The sequence below is a fragment of the Gymnodraco acuticeps genome, unplaced genomic scaffold (assembly GCF_902827175.1).
Source record: "Gymnodraco acuticeps unplaced genomic scaffold, fGymAcu1.1, whole genome shotgun sequence".
NCBI classification, from domain to species: domain Eukaryota; kingdom Metazoa; phylum Chordata; class Actinopteri; order Perciformes; family Bathydraconidae; genus Gymnodraco; species Gymnodraco acuticeps.
In genome coordinates this window covers 248,082-264,893 of record NW_022990805.1, presented here as the reverse complement: position 1 = coordinate 264,893, position 16,812 = coordinate 248,082, and the positions used below count along the sequence as shown (strand labels likewise).

General features: G+C 40.7%; 1 protein-coding gene across 3 annotated transcripts in view; it reads right to left on the bottom strand.

Moving 5' to 3' along the window:
* The window catches only part of sorcs3 (sortilin related VPS10 domain containing receptor 3), a 309,125-nt gene that overhangs the window by 172,590 nt on the left and 119,723 nt on the right, over positions 1-16,812 (bottom strand). For all 3 annotated transcript variants that reach the window (XM_034232799.1, XM_034232800.1, XM_034232801.1), the window contains exon 2: positions 59-126. In XM_034232799.1, coding sequence (XP_034088690.1) covers positions 59-126 — 68 coding nt within the window. The remainder of the gene's footprint in view (positions 1-58; positions 127-16,812) is intronic.

Here is a 16,812-nt window from a genome sequence, read left to right as displayed (position 1 = left end):
GCGGCATTCAAAGACATCTTGTAAATATTTTGTGAATGAAAAAACCCTTTGTACTCACCTCCAAAGAGTGCTCTCAGTGACGCTGCCAATATGAAAGTCGTACAGCTTGGTGAGAATCAGGATCACCTGTAAAGAGAGGAAAAAGTACCATTAATATCTCCGTATAAGGCATTTAATAGAGGGAGATGGGAGACTTGACTGATATCAACACTAAAGAATATTGAGTGGTCTAAAGTCAGGTTTTGCGATATTCCCAAAGTGAAGGAGCTAAAGCATCTTAAAGTCTTGTTCTCAAGTGAAGGTAGGATGAAACAGCAGTTGGGTTGGTGCACCATCAGTAGGTGCATACACTGTACTGGACTGATGAGCAAGCTTTGACTGAAGCTCTCAATATCAGTGTACCTACTTTCCCAACTTAACTTGTTATACCTGCAAATATAGGTCCTTAGTTTTGGGTAAAAAAAACTGAGATTAGGGGTTACTATAGGCGAAGTATGATTACAGACATCATGAATAGAAATCTCAAACAGTTTGATATTTTGGGAAATACAAAGTTACACTTAATCTTTCTGTTTCCTTTTGTTGTCAAATGAGAGGATTCCACTTTCATTTCTTACACTTATTATGATGTCATAGCTAGCGGATGGTTAGCTTGCCTAAGCACAAAATATACGAAACAGCTAACTAGAATTTCTTGTGATAAAACATTCCAGCTTCCACCTTTAAGTGTATTTGAAAATATATATGTAAGATCTTGTATGTTGAGTTCGAGCAAAAGCTACCTTCAGAATTAATGTCTTGCCAGGCAACAGTCGCTGCGCCCTGCCAAGGACATAGTCCAGTACAGACAATCCTTTTTAAGGCAGTCAAGAACTGATCAGGATGCCTCCATGTGGAAATATGAATTGAACAACCAACTCGGAGGAAAACCCCAGGGCTGACCAAGCACATGCAGAAGTGATCACACATTCGGTCTAGCCTCAGATCGCCCCGGGACTCCCAAGAAACAGCTGGAGGATGTGGCTATGGAGAGCAACGTTCTCATGACACCTGGATGTGGTGGATAATCAATGGCAGGCTCTTACTTGTTGAATATGGTTGTTCATATGTTAACATTTTATGATTGTGTTTGTCATTATTTGTTTTGCGATCCAATTTGATCCTTGAACAAAAAGTTCAAAATGCCTCTTTTACATAAAAGGGGTTAGGGTTAGAAACTGTATTTGGGCTGGTATCTGTGCACTCACTTCATTCACAGTAAGACAATGTGTATAAACTGCAGACTAGATGAAGAGGTCGGCCATTTATTGTACTTGTAACTGTAATTCATTATATGTCTTTTCCATATTTTTTTTGCCAATGCCAGGCCATGTCTGATGAAGCACTTCTGCAAAAAGTGCATTTTAGTTCAATTGAATTTGTGAAAAATAACAAATTGTCAGGTACTGTGAGAATTATAGATATTTCTCCATCCCGAATAAAAAGTACCTACTTGACCAAATAAATAACAGTACATTTAATTTCACCCAACACCAGCTTGCAATACAATGTTCCAACAAGTCCTCCAACTCATACGACCAAATAGGTCGATTGTTCAAGCGCTCATTACGACCTATAATCACGTTTTAAAGTTTTCGACCTCTAGTGCTCCCGTTGAATGCAAACGCTACGGAGGGTCGTATATTCACAAATAACCCTCTCTGGAAAATCCTAAATTGTAGGATAGTTTGGCCATTAAAACGCTTTTTGATTAGATTTCTAGCGAGAAGTGTATATTGTACTTTCAGAATCCACGTCCAGTAGATGTGTAGGATCTATAGTTTGATAGATATTAGGAAGATGATTTGAGATCTCGCCACGAGAACATGTATATGGGGCAGCGTCCATGTAAAGTTAGCGTCAAACCTCACGGGGTGAAAACAGTATTTCCGGTCTCGAAGTTTCGTATAAAACTGTACTCCCCACACTGTGAAATGATTTTAAAGCTATATCTGCAATACTCATCCACTAAAAACATCAGTTTATCCTTGTTAATTACACACAATTAATTGGTTTAAATTGTGTACAATGCTTTTGTGTTTTTCCCATAGGTTTTTCCCTTTCGATTCTGAGAGACACCTTTCTTTTTTCAGAGGTTTTGAAAGGCAATGCACGTTGGTATATGGTGTTTGTGCGATCCGAAAACATTTTTTTAAAAATAATATTTTATCCCGAGTGTGCTTGGTTTTCTCTTTGAATGTCATCACATAACGGCATTGTAATACACGGTTCGGCTGCATTAAATATTACATATCTGCCGTAGTTCTTTATTTATAGAGCCCTGATGAGAAGACTTCTAGACAAACATGAGGAACTGCCGCTGAAACTGAATACGTGACGTGGATCATAAATATATCAGCCATTAAACAACATCTTCCATTTCTCTTCACACATTACGTCTCCTTGCAGTATCAACACTAATTTGGCTGACTTTTATATTTGATCCAATTGTTAGATAGGTTATATTTACACCATAACGGTGCACAGCTGATAGAAAGGGACTTGTAGTTTTTAAAGGTATTACTGATTTTCTTTGAATTAAAGAATGTAAATACTGAGTCTGTGATGTTTTACAAATCAGATATTAATGTGTATACACATTAATATCTGATATATTACATTATATATATCATATATAATATATATATATATATATATATATACATTATTAGCTATAATATTGTTATATAGAACTACAATATGTGAAATATTATAGCAATATCCTGTACAATTATGTGAAAACATGAATAAAACTACACATCTTCAGATGTTATACATACATAAGTGTCCTACACTAATAATACAAAGTTATTATGGCATTGTATGCTGTGTGTTATTTGTAACATCTTCAGAAACTACCTTTCCAACTCCTCATGCAGTTGACTGTTACAGGTCTATACAGGTTCATGGTACAATTTTCCTTTAACGTTATGTTATAATTTCACAATAAAGTTAATAGTAATATTATGTTTGATATTATTATGTTTTATTAACTACACCACTGGTTTTTTAACCTGCACCGCCTAGTGGTTAAAGCACGTTATTGAATTTTGTTGTTGAATAAGTTTTATTTGATGAAAACATTTAAATATTAAGAGTAGCCTACATACAAAATAGGGGGAAAGTAGAAGGCATGATAGAAATATAGAATATAACAAATCAAGAAGATACTATAAGTGATCTCTACAATAAAACAGTTTAGTGCAGGACGTCCAAAGATATTAACAGGAGGATGTGCAAAACAGACAAACTAATAAGGCTTTATTAAAATAATACTTTAAGTTAAGGTCTTCTTTTGAATAAGAAAAAAACGTTGTGGTTATCCACAGATAAATATTAAGTCTGACAAAGTACTTAACGTCCAATATATTGCATAGTTTATTTTGGCACTTGACAATCACCTTCCCTGAATTTGACTCAGGTGTAACTAAAGTCTGATTTAAGGGTTGTTTATATTTCACATCATTAATCAAAATCTGCAAAGTAACTAAAATAAATGTAGTAGAGTAAAAATAACAGATTAACCTCTGAATTGTAGTGGAGTAGAACAAAGTAGTACATGCTGCTGTAACAAAAACATTTCCCAACTTGGGATCAATAAAGCATATCTTATCTTATCTTATCTTAAGATGATCGATGGCTACTGCCATATTTGCAAAATGTGCCTCTGAACCTTGACAAGTGCATGTTTCAGGCTTATCAATGAACAACAGGAGGGGTCACAGACATAAGACCAGCTGTTAAATAAAGCTCTTCTGACCTTAGCTGTCATGTGGGTTAATTAATGCTGCCCATTATGGACACAAGCAATTTTCACCCATGTATTAATTATATGTTTTAAATGTGATAACACCACTGTGTTTGTTATCCCCTAAACCTCCAGGGATGTATACAGTTTAATACTGGCAACTTCTAATTATGGGAAATGCGAAAACGTCTTTTAAAACTACTATTCCCAATAGAGACGTGCCATAGAACATGTTGCGAAACACACAATAGCCAGCATGTTAGTCCTGGGGGGGGGGGGGGGGGGGCTGGGCTGGACCCGTTCGAGTCCAGTTTTGGAAAGTCTGCCGTGGTTACATTCCATTTCAAAGAGCTGTTGACGCTCGGCGTAACCTTGTCGCACTGCCACTCCAACATCCAATCACAGAGCTTGAGTACTAATCACGGGTTTGTAAAGCAAAGCGGATGTTGTAGTCCCAAACGATAGCTGAGGATTCTGGGTAGTGTAGCGTCTTCGGAAACTCCGTAGTGTCTAAACTCTACATTTGTTTCTGTGAATCGAAGGTTAAAAAAACACAAAAGCATTGTACACAATTTAAACCAATCAATATTATAAAGGATAAATAAGGATAAACTGATGTTTTTTAGAGGATGAGTAATGCAGATATCACTGTGTAATCATTTGACAGTGAGGGGAATACTTCCGGTTTTATTATGAAAATTTCAAGACCGGAAATACTGTTTTCACCCCGTGAGGGTTGACGCCAACTGTACATGGACGCTGCGGAAAGACGTAGTGTACTCGTTCTCCTGGCGAGACCTCAAATCATCTTCGTAATTATCAAACTATAGATCCTACACATCGACTGGACGTGGATTCTAAAAGTGCAATATACACTTCTCGCTAGAAATCTAATCAAAAAGCATTTTAATGGCCAAACTATTCCACAATTTAGGATTTTCCAGAGAGGGTTATTTGTGAATAACGACCCTCCGGAGCGTTTGCAATCAACGGGAGCATGTTGTTTCGTACACGACCACTAGAGGTGCTACACTTTAAAACGTGGCTATGTGTCGTAATAAGCTGCTGAACAATCAACCTATTTGGTCGTTTTTTGTAGGAGGACAGGCTGCAATGTTCTAGTAGTAATGGAATCCCATGTTGGGGGGTAGTGTTTGGCATAATTAGTTCTGTGCAACCAAAGCTGTGTATGCCACTTTGAAACTTAGTTGTTCTCTTGATGGAGCATGCTGCCATCTTTGCCCCAGCGGAAAAGCCTGATCCAACACTCTGCTCACAGCTTTGGTCTCTGCTCTTTTTGGAGAGATAATCAGCAGGCGAGGCACTTTGATAAGCACTGTACAAGTCCTCAGAGCAAATAACGAGACATGAAGGCCAAGTCTGCCATGACAGGCATCAGTGGTCAGCTGTGATCCTCCACTCTGGAGTGAAGCTTTGTTGCACAGAGAGCCCGCTGGGGGGTTGAAACTTACAAGGGAGATGAGAGGTAATACACTCAACTAAGGGGGGGGGGAACTGTTTATTACCATCTGGTAACATCCATGACTGATATTCACCCCAGGGTTACAGAATGCAGTCAGAGGTGTGTGAACAAATGTGTAGAGCAAATGTGTAAACAGATGAAAGTCCTCAAATGCAATATTTTAGCATTAAGCACATACTTGACCTGAGCTCATCCTGAAACATCATTTTACATAATAGACGCTATTTTAGTCCATGCTGTACCGTTTTCCTACCCTGCCTAAATGACTGCTGCTCTTCCTCATTAGCATCCTCATCATTTCCCTCCCGGCAACAATATTATGCTAGTTTTAAAGCATCCTGACAGGCTTGACTTGAGTCACTTAAGCTGGGAGGGGAGGCAGAAGGTGTGGTCTTCTGACAGGCTTCAGAGCTAGATGAGAAGAAACGCAATCCGAGTCCAGATTTGAAAAGAAACCTGGAATCCTGTGCTCATCTACTACTTTTGTCGGAATTGCTCTGTGGCTCGCAGACTTCCAGGACCTTTCCACCTCTGGCTGAGCCTCAATATCCCCACAAGCCCTTTGAACAAGCCAGCCGCTCACCAGGGACCCACGGATGGTTGTTGTTGGAAGATGTTGCACATGCCCAAGGGAGTTTCAGGCCGACCAAGATTCACAGTGCCAGGGAATGGGCAAAAAAATTGAATATTGCCATGCGACTGAAACAAACGCTGTTTATGTGTTTACATATTTGTTGTAAGTGCATATGTGCGTGCTAAGGTAGTGATAAGTCTGTCTGTCTGTCTGTCTCTCTGTGTGTGTGTGTGTGTGTGTGTGTGTGTGTGTGTCCTACAGGCTTTTTGCTGTCAGAGCTGTGTGCAGTCGTCTCGTCCCGCCATGACAGTCTGAATTTAACATTTTTGCATTGACGCAGCCTCCAAACAGGGAAACGTTTTTTGTCCCTTCAAATTAATCTTTAGAGTATCTAATAAATGTGTCTCAAAACATACATATAGCCAACCTTCAATTCCTTTTTAAATAAATATTTCATATGTGAAGCCACAGACCTGAATGAAAAAAGGCTTGGGGATTTCAAGGAATGCCCGGCAGATAGTTGTACTGTTTATTTACATGCTAATTCACATAATGTAACAGTTGTATAAAACTGCAGCAAATGCAAAAAAATATATAGTTTGAGCACTCTGAATCCCCAGGTGATTCATGATTTTACTATTGCAATTATTGAATCAAGACGTCAGTCATATTACACTTGCATTTCTCTTGTTGCCTCAGCAATGAACCAACTGTGGTGAAAACATATCATTAGGATTAATAAATGTCCCCCTGTGCCAAACATAGCTTGGAATTCTGGTTCAGCTCAAAGAAGGCTTATAAAAGTGTTGATGACTTTTCAGAGAATGTGAAGCTGACTACCTTCGTCACAGAGAACAATTTTGGACTTCTCTCATTGCAAAGAAGTTTTGTCACAGTGATGATGATTTAAAGAGCGGCCATCTGAGATGTTTGGAGCAGAACAAGTTAGCAGGGGTAGGCCAATACAAATGCTATAATGGAAGTGGAGGACACCAATAGGCGCATTCACACCGCAGTACTTTTCCCACAAAGGTTCATGAGAACTTAGTTCATGAGAACTCTTTAGTTCTCATGAACTAAGTACAGATCGCGTTCACACCGGAATAAGTCCCTGGGGGAGGATTAGGCAAATTAAGCCGCTGACGTCACTTCTTCTTCTTCTTCTGCTTTGGGTTTACTGGCAGGCCGCAAACCACTTCACGGTGTATACTGCCGCCCAAAGTAAATTCAGTAGAAGCTGCTGGGACTCCCAGCAGCCTCTACTGAAGCCTTCCGAGTAAATCGCCAGAAAACCGACACCTCCTCATCTCCACCACTCCCATGTTTTATTTTGTGTTGCCATAAATTAGTCTCTCTGCGTTTCTGCGCTGGGTTAATGCTAATGCTAATAATGCTAATGCGAGGATAATAAAATGGCGGCTTCACAACACTTTTTGGGAGTTTTACGGGGCGTGGTTTGCAATCCTCCCAGCCAATCAGAATAGGAACCTTTTTCTCCCACGAAAGTCCCTGCTCTCTAGCAGGGACTGAAAAGGGGGTAAAAAGGTTCTCATGAACTAATTTTAGTACCGGCTCTTTTTGGTGTGAACGCGACAAAAGAGTTCTCATGAACTAAGTTCTCATGAACCTTTGTGGGAAAAGTACTGCGGTGTGAATGCGCCTAATGACATTGGAAAATGGGTTAATTCATGATGAATACAAAAGCCAATATAGCTTTGACAACCATATCGAAGACATTCAAGTAATAGTTCTAACTTTCAAAGCAAACATTTCAAAGCAGAATGTGTACAGAATGATAAACGCAGTAAGTGATATACAAGCTTATTTCTTCCCATTTTGTTCTTATCCATCATCTGTTCTTATTTAGTCAGTACCTATTGATTTCTGGGATTCACCAATGTTTTCGTATTCCTGCCCTTCATCTTCGCTAACGGAACATTTCATTGATGGGTGACAGCCTTCTTGACAAAATAGGCACAAGTCCAACTTTGATGTGCAACTTAAATCGATAATAACCATCACATTTATTTTAATTAATAGTCATTTATATTATGAATCTGAATCTGTAATGTAACTAGAAAGGTAATACATATATTTAATGATAATACAAAATAAATATTTAAGTATTTTTATCTCTAGTGATGTAGAAGGATGAAATAAATGGTAAATGTACTAAATTACTTTCCACCAATGTGGTGCAGTGAAGACATATTTCGGTTGGCCGACCCAGAAGTTAGCATCGCAAGGGCTTCCTTTGACAAAGAGCAGTGGGATTTTTCCATTGCATTTCGGAATATTGCAGAAAGTAAGATATGTGGCAAACATGTTTATGAAATTAAACAATCTCCACATATTAACACCACTTTCAAAGGGTGTTTGTGGTGGATTTGTTTCTTCTGCCTGGGGCCCCCAGAGTGTCTTGCAGCGCCACTGATCATTATAAATGTTTTGGAGTTATTTTTCTTTTGACAAGAAAGGAGAGATTTAAGAGAATGTTGCATCATGAGACCCATTGAAACATTGAAGGGAGAAGAAATGAAAGCGTTCAATGAGTCAAATGAACAAAGTGCATCCCCTGCTTCATAATTCCCTGTTTGCCTCTATTCAATGGCTTGCATGAAATCAGAGGAACTGATCAATGTAAGAAACAAAAATTGAACTTGAAACCAAATTCATCAAATACAGCTCCTCAGACGCTCTGTACCTCAAACTGTTTCACAGACGTCTGATTTATACACTTTGTTATGAACAAAAGAGCTCTCTGCGCCTTTGATTGCAAAATGCCATGCTACTCCAGTATTGACAGTCTCACACACACAAGTGAAAACAAGCTTTTAGTAGTCTGCAAACAAATGTCAGGATAGTCAACAGTAAAATGGCAGCTGGAACTGATCATTATCTAGAAGTGATTAAGCCTCTCAGTAGCATGTCAACAGCTGAGCAATTACTTTGTCAATTGGCAAGAGCTGTTTATGAGACACATGTCAACTGGTGTTGATAGAGCCAAGCCAAGGCCAAGCCAAGGCCCAAAAACACTTAGGTGCTGTTTACACGAGACCGCAAACGGTTGTATCTGCTACTTTTCTCTCACGTATAGCCCGTTCGTTCACACGAGGCCGAAACTGAAACGCAGAAACGGACCCCGCAAACGATAACGGGTCCCAAGGCGGATAGATCTGCAAACGGAACGCTCTGGGGGCCAAACGGCTCAGTGTGTACGCCCTACTGTATACGATCATTTCCTGATAACGATGAAGCCATAGCCCCACCTCGCCCCACCTCTGCTGCTCACTGCTGTAGCATGGACAGTAGCTACTAGTGTTGCACGGTGTACCGATACTTGAAAGGTACCGAGATACCCTGCCGTTAAAAACGGTACGATTCCTCCGTTTCATTAGTATCGGTACTTTAAGAATGATGGGGAAAAGTACTCCGGTGAGAAAGCGCCGTTTTAATAAGAGCCGTGTGTGTTCAGCGCTCTGCTTCCACTCTCCCTGCACTGCAGCCGTGCCTGCTCTGCAGTCCCGCCCCTCTCAAGCACGCTCTAAGTCCCTCCCCTCTCTCGTGCACGCGGCAACGCGCTAGCTGCCAGAGCATGTGAGAAAACGAGAAGCATGGCTGCAAGTGGGAGTGCAACTGCCGCTGCGCCTCGGCTTGTTGACAAAAAAGACGCCAGAATCTACGCAAGCCGCGCAAGTTTTCCTTGTGTAGCAAGCAGCAAAATAATTGTAAGATGATGTGTTTGAGTTAATTTGCCTACTTAATATCGCAAGTCCTAAAAAAAAAATGTAAAAAATGAATTAAAACAATTCAAATTAAAATATTGCACGTCATTATCGTCACGACACGATATATCATGCAGCCCTAATTTCCACTGTGTACCAATGGCCGGAACTGCAGCAACAGCAACGTAACAAAAAATGATGGCAGCGTTTTCTGTATCAATCAATCAATCAATGTTTATTTATATAGCCCAATATCACAAATGTTACATTTGTCTCAGTGGACTTCACAGTTTGTACAGAGTATATTTCCCATGAACGAGTCTGTAAACACTGCCAGAGCCTACACACTTCGGCCCTTTCTCATTTCTCTAACTCCCCTCCTCGACTCCTATCCTCGAGACTTAGTCCCGCCCACAGGAGATGCGAGCGGAGGAGCCGAGGAGGGGAACCGAGGAGGGGAACCGAGGAGAGAGGAGGGGAAGCAGCAGGCGGTTAGAGAAATGAGAACTCCTCTCCTCTGAGCGGTCATTTTAAATTGACGTCCATTAATGATGACAGGAGGCACAGATGACGACTTATATATTTACTTTTAATTCATTCACAGTGTGGTATAATGAGACAATAGCAGGCTACAGATGCGGACACACACACACACATATATATGTATATATTTATATACATATATACAATTTCAGAATCAAACAGAGCACTCTCATAATAACGTAACACTATCAGAGACTGGATATATCCCCCCCCCCCCCTCTCTGGTCGCTACAATGAGGAAAATAAATGACGGGCCAAACGTTTTATTTACAAGTATTAAAAGTAAGCAATTTGTATTAAAAGTATGTAATTTGTTATTCTTTTCAAAATAACACACTGTTATTTACTCACCAATAACACACAATTATCCTTGCTTTTATTTATTGGTTTAATTCCATAATCTCTGGCTTTTTTGGCGTCCATCAGGAACTGAATTTCAAAATAAAAATAACCGGAAACAGACGTAGGCCTTTAGGAGTTTAGGATGGCCGAAGACACTACCCATAATCCCCAGCTATCGTTTAGGACTACAGTCCCCGTGATTAATCTTCAAGGTCTGGGATTGGATGTTGGAGTGGCAGTGCGCCAAGGTTACGCCGAGCGTCAAACAGCTCTTTGAAATGGAACGAAACCACGCCAGACTATCCAAAGCTGGAATTGAACGCCCCCCCAGAACTACACATGCTGGCTATTGTGTTTCGCAAAATGTTCTATGGGACGTCTCTACTGAACGTTTTCGTTTTTCCCACAATTAGAAGTTGCCAGTATTAAACACATTGGTGTTATCAAATGTAAAACATATAATTAATAAATGGGTGAAAATCGCTTGTATCCATAATGTGCAGCATTAATATGTACCCACATGACAGCTCATTGTTACTTTGTAATTCTACTCCACTACAATTCAGAGGTTAACCTGGTATTTTTACTCCACTACATTTATTTGAGTTACTTTGCAGATTCTGATTAATGATGTGAAATATAAACAACCCTTAAATCAGACTTTAGTTACACCTGAGTAAAATTCAGGTAAGGTGATTGTCAAGTGCCAACAATCAGGAGAGATATTTGATAGTTGGTGCTTGAGAAGACTAAACATGTATCTGCAATTGACATGAATGGAAACGAGTAATAAAGTATATTCATTACTCGTTATTTTCTACTAATAGTTAATTAAAGACTGTATATAATGGCTATTTTGCACATCCCTTTCAAGATTTCAAGATTTTCAAAGGTGTATTGACATATCATATACACAACTACGGTGTAGTTATGCAATGAATGAAAAACTTGGGTCGCAGGTTCCTCAACAGTGGACAAGACAAGACATCTATCAATATGTGTGTATACCTCCACCATTAAACTGTCATATTCTGCACATTTCTTATTCTATCTACATACATAAGAGTATAATTAATGTGTATAATATCAGTTAAAATAAGTGCTTCATAGTTAGCATTGCAGGAAAGCAATATATTAGACGTTAAGTACTTTGTCAGGCGTAATATTTATCTGTAGATAGATACCCCCAAAGTTTTTTTCTTATTTAAAAGAAGACCTTCATCTGAAGTATTATTTAATGTTTAAATAAAGGTTAATTCGTTTTTCTGTTTTGCACATCCTCCTATTAATATCTTTGTACATCCTGCACTAAACTGTTTTCTTGTAGAGATCACTTATAGTATCTTCTTGATTTTTTATATTCTATATTTCTATCACAGACCTTCTACTTTCCCCCTATGAAAGTATGTAGGGCCTACTCTTAATATTTTTTTAATCAAATATAACACATAAAAACAATAATTCAATAACGTGCTTTAACCACTAGGCGGTGCACACAAGGTACACACAGCCATAATAACTTTGTATTATTAGTGTAGGACACTTATGTATGTACAACATCTGAAGATGTGTAGTTTTATTCATGCTTTCACATAATTTTATAGCATATTGCTATACTATTTCAGACTCAGTATTTAAATTCTTACATTCAAAGAAAATCAGTAATATCTTTAAAAACTACAAGTCCTTTTCTATCAGCTGTGCACCGTTATGGTGTAAATATAACCTATCTACGAATTAGATCAAATGTAAAAGTCAACCGAATTAGTGTTGATACTGCAAGGAGACATATTGTGTGAAGAGAAATTGAAGATGTTGTTTAATTGTTGATGTATTCAGTTTCAGCGTCATTTCTTCCAGTTTTTCCAAAGGTCTTCTCATCAGCGCTCTATAAATAAAGAACTACGGCAGATCTGTAATATGCAATGCAGCCGAACCGTGTATTACATTGCCGTTATGTGATGACTTTCAAAGAGAAAAGCAAGAACACTCGGAATTAAGTATTATTTTATTCTTTTAAAATGTTTTCCGGATTTCATATCATATAAACACCAAATCCCAGCATGCATTGCGGCTAAAACATCCAATAAACGAGCTTAAAACCATAGCTGAGGATCTTTGGTAATCGCTCGAAATGCCTACGTCTGTTTCCGGTTATTTTTATTTTGAAATTCAGTTCCTGACGGACGCCAAAAAAGCCCGACATTATGGAATTAAACCAATAAATAAAAGCAAGGATAATTGTGTGTTATTGGTGAGTAAATAACAGTGTGTTATATATATATATGTATGTATATATATATATATGTGTATATATATATATATTAGGGCTGTCAGTCGATTAAAATATTTAATCGCGATTAATCGAATGATTGTCCATAGTTAATCGCGATTAATCGCAAATTAATCGCACATTTTTTATCTGTTCTAAATGTACCTTAGAGGAATATTTTTCAAGTTTTTAATACTCTTATCAACATATGAGTGGACAAATATGCTTTATGCAAATGTTTATTATCATTTGAACAACAACGAGTGTGCAACTCGATTTTGACAGGAAAGCAACTGGAGACTTCTAGACTTGTGTGAGTAACATTCTGTCTTTAGACTTCTCTGTTTCAGTGTATGTACTCTGTATCAATGCTCTGTAGTTGATCTGACTGAAATTGTGATTTTAAATCTCAAAACCGCTACAGTACCTGTCAGGCAGAAACTTGGGACAAGTAATTTGACTGAAACCTTAAAACTGAACTAACTGACTGCTAGGGTTAACTTTGATTTAAACATTTGTAGAATACTAAGAGCTTTATTGAGTAGGTGTAACTGTATTAAGGGTTAAACTCATAACTTTATAACTTAGGGTTTAATGTAATTGTAAAACCATTGGGCCACTTAAAAGACAATAACAAGTCAGGAGGAAGCCAGTCTAGATTTCCTTTTGAGGGCCACCAGCTGCAGAGAGTGAACTAATTAAAGGGACGTGGCCCCAGAGCTGTGAGAACTCAGCAATCAGGTGTCCATTTTAGGTAGCACTTTCCTGGAGCGTCAGCTTCAGCGTCAGACAGGCTAAGACATTGGAGTCCTGCGGGAGTAAGACTGACAAAGACATTAGAGTCCTGCAGGAGTCACGAGGGAGGCAAAGAGGAGGCAAATTCTACTTTGATTGAGCTAAGTATCGCTGGTGTTTTATTTTCTTTGATTGTTTAGCCACTCATGCTATAATCATGTGTATTTTCTCCATTCCTGTTTATGTGTCTTCTCGCAATTATCACTGGCCCCGTGTATCTTGTAATCAATATAACCGGCCTGCTCTCGTCTATCCCACATGCTCCACTGAGATCCAACATCTAGTTTCAGGCGGCCTGTGGAACTGCCAGTCAGCTGTTCCTAAGGCTGACTTCATCTCTGGCTATGCTTCCCTGCAGTCTCTGGATTTCCTTGCTCTCACTGAGACGTGGATTACTCCATCCAACACATCCACCCCAGCAGCTCTCTCCACAGCATATTCCTTCTCCCATACACCTAGACCCACTGGCAGAGGAGGTGGCACTGGTCTCCTGCTCTCTCCCAAATGGAGCTTTTCCCTCTTCAAGCTACCTAACTTCACTCCTTCCACCTTTGAATTCCATGCCGTCACAGTAACCCATCCTATACAATTAACCATTGTTGTTCTCTACCGTCCACCAGGCGCCTTGGGGGACTTCTTGGAGGAATTAGATAATCTCCTCTCACACATCCCTGAAACTGGTCCTCCCGCTGTACTTCTCGGAGACTTCAACCTCCAGACAGGGAAGATAGACAAACTAACATCTCTGTTAACCGCCTTTGCTTTCTCACTGTCTCCGTCCCCAACAACTCATAAAGCTGGCAATGTCCTTGATCTCATATTCTCAAGGAACTGCACTACTTCTAACCTCTCTGTAAACCCGCTCCACACATCCGATCACTTCTTCATTTCATTCTCTCTACCCCTTTCCAAACATAACAAACTAATCTCTTCTCATCCTGCACCTGTCCGCCGTAACCTTCGTTCCCTCTCCCCCTCTACCTTTGCCTCATCGGTGCTCTCAGCCCTCCCTTCCTCTGACTCGTTCCAACTCCTACCTCCAAACTCTGCTGCAGAAACTCTCCTCTCTACTCTCTCATCCTCTCTGGACTCTCTGTCCTCTCACATCTCGGCAGGCTTGTCAGTCCCCTCCTGCTCCCTGGCTAAATGATGCACTGCGTGCTAATAGAACCGTCCTTCGGGCAGCAGAGCGGAAATGGTGGAAATCCAAACACTGTGACGACCTCCTAACCTATCAGGCTCTCCTCTCCTCTTTCTCTGCTTCGATCTCTCAGGCAAAAAGCACTTTCTTTCAAGATAAGATCCAATCATCCTATTCCAATCCCAAAAACTATTTTCCAAGACAACTCTCCTGCTATCTCCATCAGAACAACCTTCTGGATCCGCACCAGTCTGGTTTCAAGGCAGGTCACTCCACAGAAACTGCCCTCCTTGCTGTCAGAGAAACTGCACACTGCTAAAGCAGCCTCCCTCTCCTCTGTCATCATCCTTTTGGACTTGTCTGCTGCATTTGACACGGTGAATCATCAGATCCTCCTTCGCACTCTCCAAGCACATGGAGTTTCAGGCTCTGCACTTTCCCTCCTCACCTCATACCTCAAAGACCGCACCTACAGGGCTACTTGGAGAGGGTCCGAGTCCGACCCTTGTCAATTAACTACAGGGGTCCCTCAGGGCTCTGTTCTTGGTCCCCTCCTCTTCTCCTTGTACACAAACTCGCTCGGATCAGTCATTAGCCCGCATGGTTTTTCATACCACTGCTACGCTGACGACACCCAATTAATTTAGTCTTTCCCCGCTCAGAGACCCAGGTCTCTGCTTGTCTAGCTGACATCTCTCAGTGGATGTCTGATCATCACCTCAAGCTCAACCTTGACAAGACTGAACTGCTTTTCCTTCCGGGAAAAGATTGTCCCACTCTTGACCTAACAATCAACATTGGCACCTCTGTTGTTTCCCCGACTCAGACTGCAAGGAATCTGGGTGTGACCCTAGATAACAACCTGTCCTTCACTGCAAACATAGCTGCTACAACCCGCTGCTGCAGATACACGCTTTACAACATCGGGAGGATGCGTCCCCAGCTGACCCAGAAAGCGACGCAGGTTCTGGTCCAGGCTCTCGTCATCTCACGCCTAGACTACTGCAACTCCCTCCTGGCTGGTCTACCTGCATGTGCCATCCGACCTCTGCAGCTCATCCAGAATGCAGCGGCTCGTCTGGTCTTCAACCTTCCTAAATTCTCCCACACCACTCCGCTCCTCCGCTCCCTTCACTGGCTTCCGGTAACTGCTAGAATCCACTTCAAGACAATGGTACTTGCGTACCATGCTGCGAATGGATCTGGCCCTTCCTACATCCAGGACATGGTTAAACCGTACACCCCAGCACGTGCACTCCGCTCTGTATCAACCAAACGGCTCGCTGCACCCTCGCTGCGAAGGGGACCCAAGTTCCCATCAGCAAAAACACGTGGGTTAGCTATCCTGGCTCCTAAATGGTGGAATGAGCTCCCCATTGACATCAGGACAGCAGATAGCTTACACACCTTCCGGCGCAGACTGAAAACTCATCTCTTTCGACTCCACTTCGAGCGATAGAACTATTAACAAAGCACTTATATACTAATAAAGGGCTGGCTTATCTAAAGCCAGTTGAGTAGCACTTGAAATGTTTTTGCTCTATGAAGCCTGATGTACTTATATGATTCTGTTTTCTTCAAGTTTGTATTTTGTTGGTCGAAGGCACTTATTGTAAGTCGCTTTGGATAAAAGTGTCAGCTAAATGCAATGTAATGTAATGTAATGAACAATGACAAAAATTCTCATGAATATTAAACACAACAACCTCTGAACATTACAAATATTCGCCTCAATTCAACCTGGAACCTCTCATACAATAATACAATACAAAGTGTGTGTGGGTGTGCGTGTGTGGGTGTGGGTGTGCGTGTGCGTGTGCGTGTGTGTGTGTGATGGATCGTTGGAGCTATGTGCAACTCAAGGCATATGCTCGAACGGGAGCTGCCTGGACGCTGCGATCATGTTGCACGCACTATCCGAGCTGAGTGTGCTGACTTATCGTACAATGTCCCACTGTCTGGCTTCCTGCATAAAGTCAAGTGCTCGGCGCAGTTGTCGGTGAAATGTCACTCCTGTTTTCATTGAAACAGCTCCTTATATCCGTTAGCGCAGCTAGCTAGCACCAGATGCTAACAACAACAATACACGTAAGGTCTCTCCCGGTCCTCCCGATGGCCAGTCAGGGCCTGCCGGTGAGCGTGGAAGTGTG